At 47.4% G+C, this 3,486-nt stretch overlaps 1 protein-coding gene across 1 annotated transcript in view; it reads left to right on the plus strand.

Annotated features, from left to right (window-relative positions):
• Positions 1 to 3,486, plus strand: part of ano7 (anoctamin 7) — a 20,677-nt gene that overhangs the window by 14,078 nt on the left and 3,113 nt on the right. The window contains exons 16-21 of the mRNA XM_024276884.2: positions 315 to 426; positions 526 to 580; positions 1,928 to 2,025; positions 2,304 to 2,437; positions 2,688 to 2,893; positions 2,961 to 3,106. Of these exons, the coding sequence (XP_024132652.1) occupies positions 315 to 426; positions 526 to 580; positions 1,928 to 2,025; positions 2,304 to 2,437; positions 2,688 to 2,893; positions 2,961 to 3,106 (751 nt within the window). The remainder of the gene's footprint in view (positions 1 to 314; positions 427 to 525; positions 581 to 1,927; positions 2,026 to 2,303; positions 2,438 to 2,687; positions 2,894 to 2,960; positions 3,107 to 3,486) is intronic.

The raw sequence follows: 3,486 nt of genomic DNA on the forward strand, positions 1-3,486 counted from the left end.
GCCACTTTTAAATATTTAATGCCACATTTATTTATTTATTTAATGGTGTATATATTTATTTCATTCTGGCTCTTTCGAGACTCCATATGCGTAGGGGTCCTTAACCAAACCCAATGATGAGTGGGGAATGAGAATGTGTTTCATTGTGTTACCAGTGCAAGATAACATCGGGCCGTTATTAACAAGAATTATAAAATGATCTGGCGGGCCGGACATGATTACCCAGCAGGCCGGATCCGCCCCCGAGCCTTGACTTTGACACGTGTTCTAGAGGGTTCTGTGTTGAGTCAGAACCATCTCTGTGTTCCTGTCAGAGATGCATCGCACGCAGAGCAAATACGAAGACATGTTCATCCTCAAAGTCTTCGTCTTCCAGTTTGTGAACTTCTACTCGTCTCCAGTTTACATCGCTTTCTTCAAAGGCAGGTAAGACCCGATCCGGACCTGAACCCGTCCCGACTGCACACGCCGTCCCATCACATGATGACAGCGGAACCTCAGGCTGAAACTGTCTTTGTGTTGCAGGTTTGTTGGTTACCCTGGAAACTACAACTCTTTGTTTGGAGTTCGTAACGAGGACGTGAGTGTTGTTTGTCATAGAGATCTCCATGTCAATGAAGGTTCTCTTTACTGAAAGGGGATTTAATCGTTTCTGGACTTAAAGTCTTCTTGAAATATTTCTCCACTCATCCAAAAAAGATGAAATGTTCAGAACAACCTCAGAAACATGCTGGACAAATCTCCATTCAGACAACAGTCTTCCTTTTAGGGGTTTGTTGGGAAGTTCATGTCTGCTTTAAAAACATCTATAGACAAATGAAGACTGATTCACTGAGCAGCTTTTTATGGAAGACCTGGAACCACCATCAACCAAAACCTCGCCAACCCAACGCAGAACCACTGAGGAAAGGAAACTAGACAACAACAAGAACTCTGGGATAATCCCAGCGCTCCAGAAAACATCCCGTTTGTCCGCAAGGAGGAAACGGGGACGACAAGAACCTTCATGGACCTGAAGATCCCACAGAAAGAGGAAACTCAAGCACGTGATCCGGCACCTGCTGGGGTCACCAGAACACCTGGTGAGACCCAGACTGTCAGGATCCGGTATGAACAGCCCGATCCAACTGGAGCACGGCGGGATCCAGGATGGACCAGAAACTAAGAAGAACAGCAGCTGGACACCAAGAAACTAGAACCAAAGGAAGAACATTACAACCCAAGATGAAAGTGGAGGCGATCTCTGGAGAAGCCCAAACGAAACAAAATATATTGCAATATACTGGAATATATGTAGATATGTTGCCAATATATAAAAAAAATCTCAATATGTCATTCTTTTACCCATATATTTTTTAAAATATCCCAATATATGGATGGTCAACCTATATATATTATATAGCATATTTGTCTGACTTAGAGATTAAACCCATGAATTCATCTGAGGTTCCGCCCACAGCAGCTCCATCACTTCCCCTTGTCTCCTCGTACTTCCTGTCCCGGTTCCTCCTCAACCAGGATTGTTTGAATGCAGCCCGGGGTCATGGACTCTCAGAACCAGAACCTCTGGACTCTAACATGTCTGAGGGAATAATGTGACGGGCAGACCAACCAGTTTCAGAACACTCCGTGAACCCCTCCATCTCTAGCTGGTACCGCTCAGCCTCCACACAGCTGCAGCTCCAGGGACCACCCAGGTGGTGTCCCGGTGGACCTTATGGTCCTGTGGGACGGTCCTGTCACCTGGCACGTACCTGGAGACCTGAGCTCTGAGGATCCTCGGGTCAACGTGGAAGTCATGGGTCCCTCCTGACCCCTAGTGGTCTTTAGAGAAACTGCAGGTTGATGGAAGGTTGCAGGTCTGAGACTGAGAACGCTCCGATGAATCTGGATGTCGGAGCTGAAGCTCGTCTCCATCCCGTTTCAGTGCGGAGCAGGAGGATGTCTGGTGGAGCTGGCTCAGGAGATGCTGGTCATCATGGTGGGAAAACAGCTGATCAACAACGTGCAGGAGTTCATCTCCCCGTGAGAACACACACACAGACCATCGACTGTATAAGTTCTTATGGTGTTAGGAAAAATATTCCTATTTTTAGGGGAAAAAAACTCATAACTTGGAATTAAAAAGTGCATAAATGAGCAAACTTTATTTTCTTTGCTCCAATATTAGGAAAAAATATCTGTTCCAATCTGTAAACTGAGCTCGGACCTAGGAGTAATCAGATTACTGATGGACACACTGATCAGAGGCTAAACTTCTCTGCAGAAGATTGAACTGAACCTTCAGGCTTATTATTTGGCAGGAAGGTGAAGTCGTGGTGGCAGAGGAGGAAGATGAGTCCTCAGGGGAAGAAGGAGGAGAAGAAGCTTTCTCCATGGGAGGCCGACTACCAGCTGCTGGTCTGTGAGGGTCTCTTCAGTGAATATCTGGAGATGGGTGAGTCCTCCTGCTGCTTCAGAAGCTGTCTGACTGGAGGAGCAGTTTGTAGTTTGGATTCACGGAAAAACAAACCAACGGGTTTAGATTTGATCTGCAGGAACCAGCGGAAAACATCTTTGTTCTAAGATCAACCATGAGAACGTCCTCACTGCCTCTGAGGACAGACAGTCACCTCTGTCTGCAGATGTAAAGCGCTCCTGCAGCAGCGCCCTCTGCTGGAGGGTTCTGACAGTGTCTCTGTCCTCAGTGCTGCAGTTCGGGTTTGTCACCATCTTCGTGGCGGCGTGTCCTCTAGCTCCTCTCTGCGCTCTCATCAATAACTGGCTGGAGATTCGCTTGGACGCTCAGAAGTTTGTAACTGAATACCGCCGCCCGGTGGTGGAGCGAGCTCAGAACATCGGCATCTGGTTTCCCATCCTGCAGTTCATCACGCACACGGCGGTCCTCAGCAACGTAAGTGGTGTGGTCCTGATGCTGCAAGGGTCTGGGGTGATTGACATGATCATTCTCCGCTTTGCAGGCCTTCCTCATCGCCTTCACTTCCTCTTTTGTGCCGCGGTTGTACTTCCGCTACACCAGAGACAGCTCGCTCAACGGCTACATCAACTTCACTCTGGCAACGTCACCACACACCTTCAACCAGCAACACCTGAACGCATCATGCAGGTAAACATGCTGCTGAAGCTGGATGATGGATGATGGATGGATGGATGAATAATGGATGGATAGATGGATGGATGGATGATGGATGATGGATGGATGATGGATGGATGATGGATGGATGGATGGATGATGGATGAAGGATGGATGGATGGATGAAGGATGGATCAATGGTTATGGATGGATGATGGATGGATGGATGGATGGATGGATGGATGGATAGATGGATGGATGGATGGATAGATGGATGGATGATGGATTATGGATGGATGGATAGATGGATCGATGATGGATGGATGGATGGATGGATGATAGATGATGGATGGATAAATGGATGGATGGATGATGGATGGATAGATGGATCGATGGTTATGGATGGATGAAGG

This window comes from Oryzias melastigma, linkage group LG13 (genome assembly GCF_002922805.2).
Source record: "Oryzias melastigma strain HK-1 linkage group LG13, ASM292280v2, whole genome shotgun sequence".
Lineage (NCBI taxonomy): Eukaryota > Metazoa > Chordata > Actinopteri > Beloniformes > Adrianichthyidae > Oryzias > Oryzias melastigma.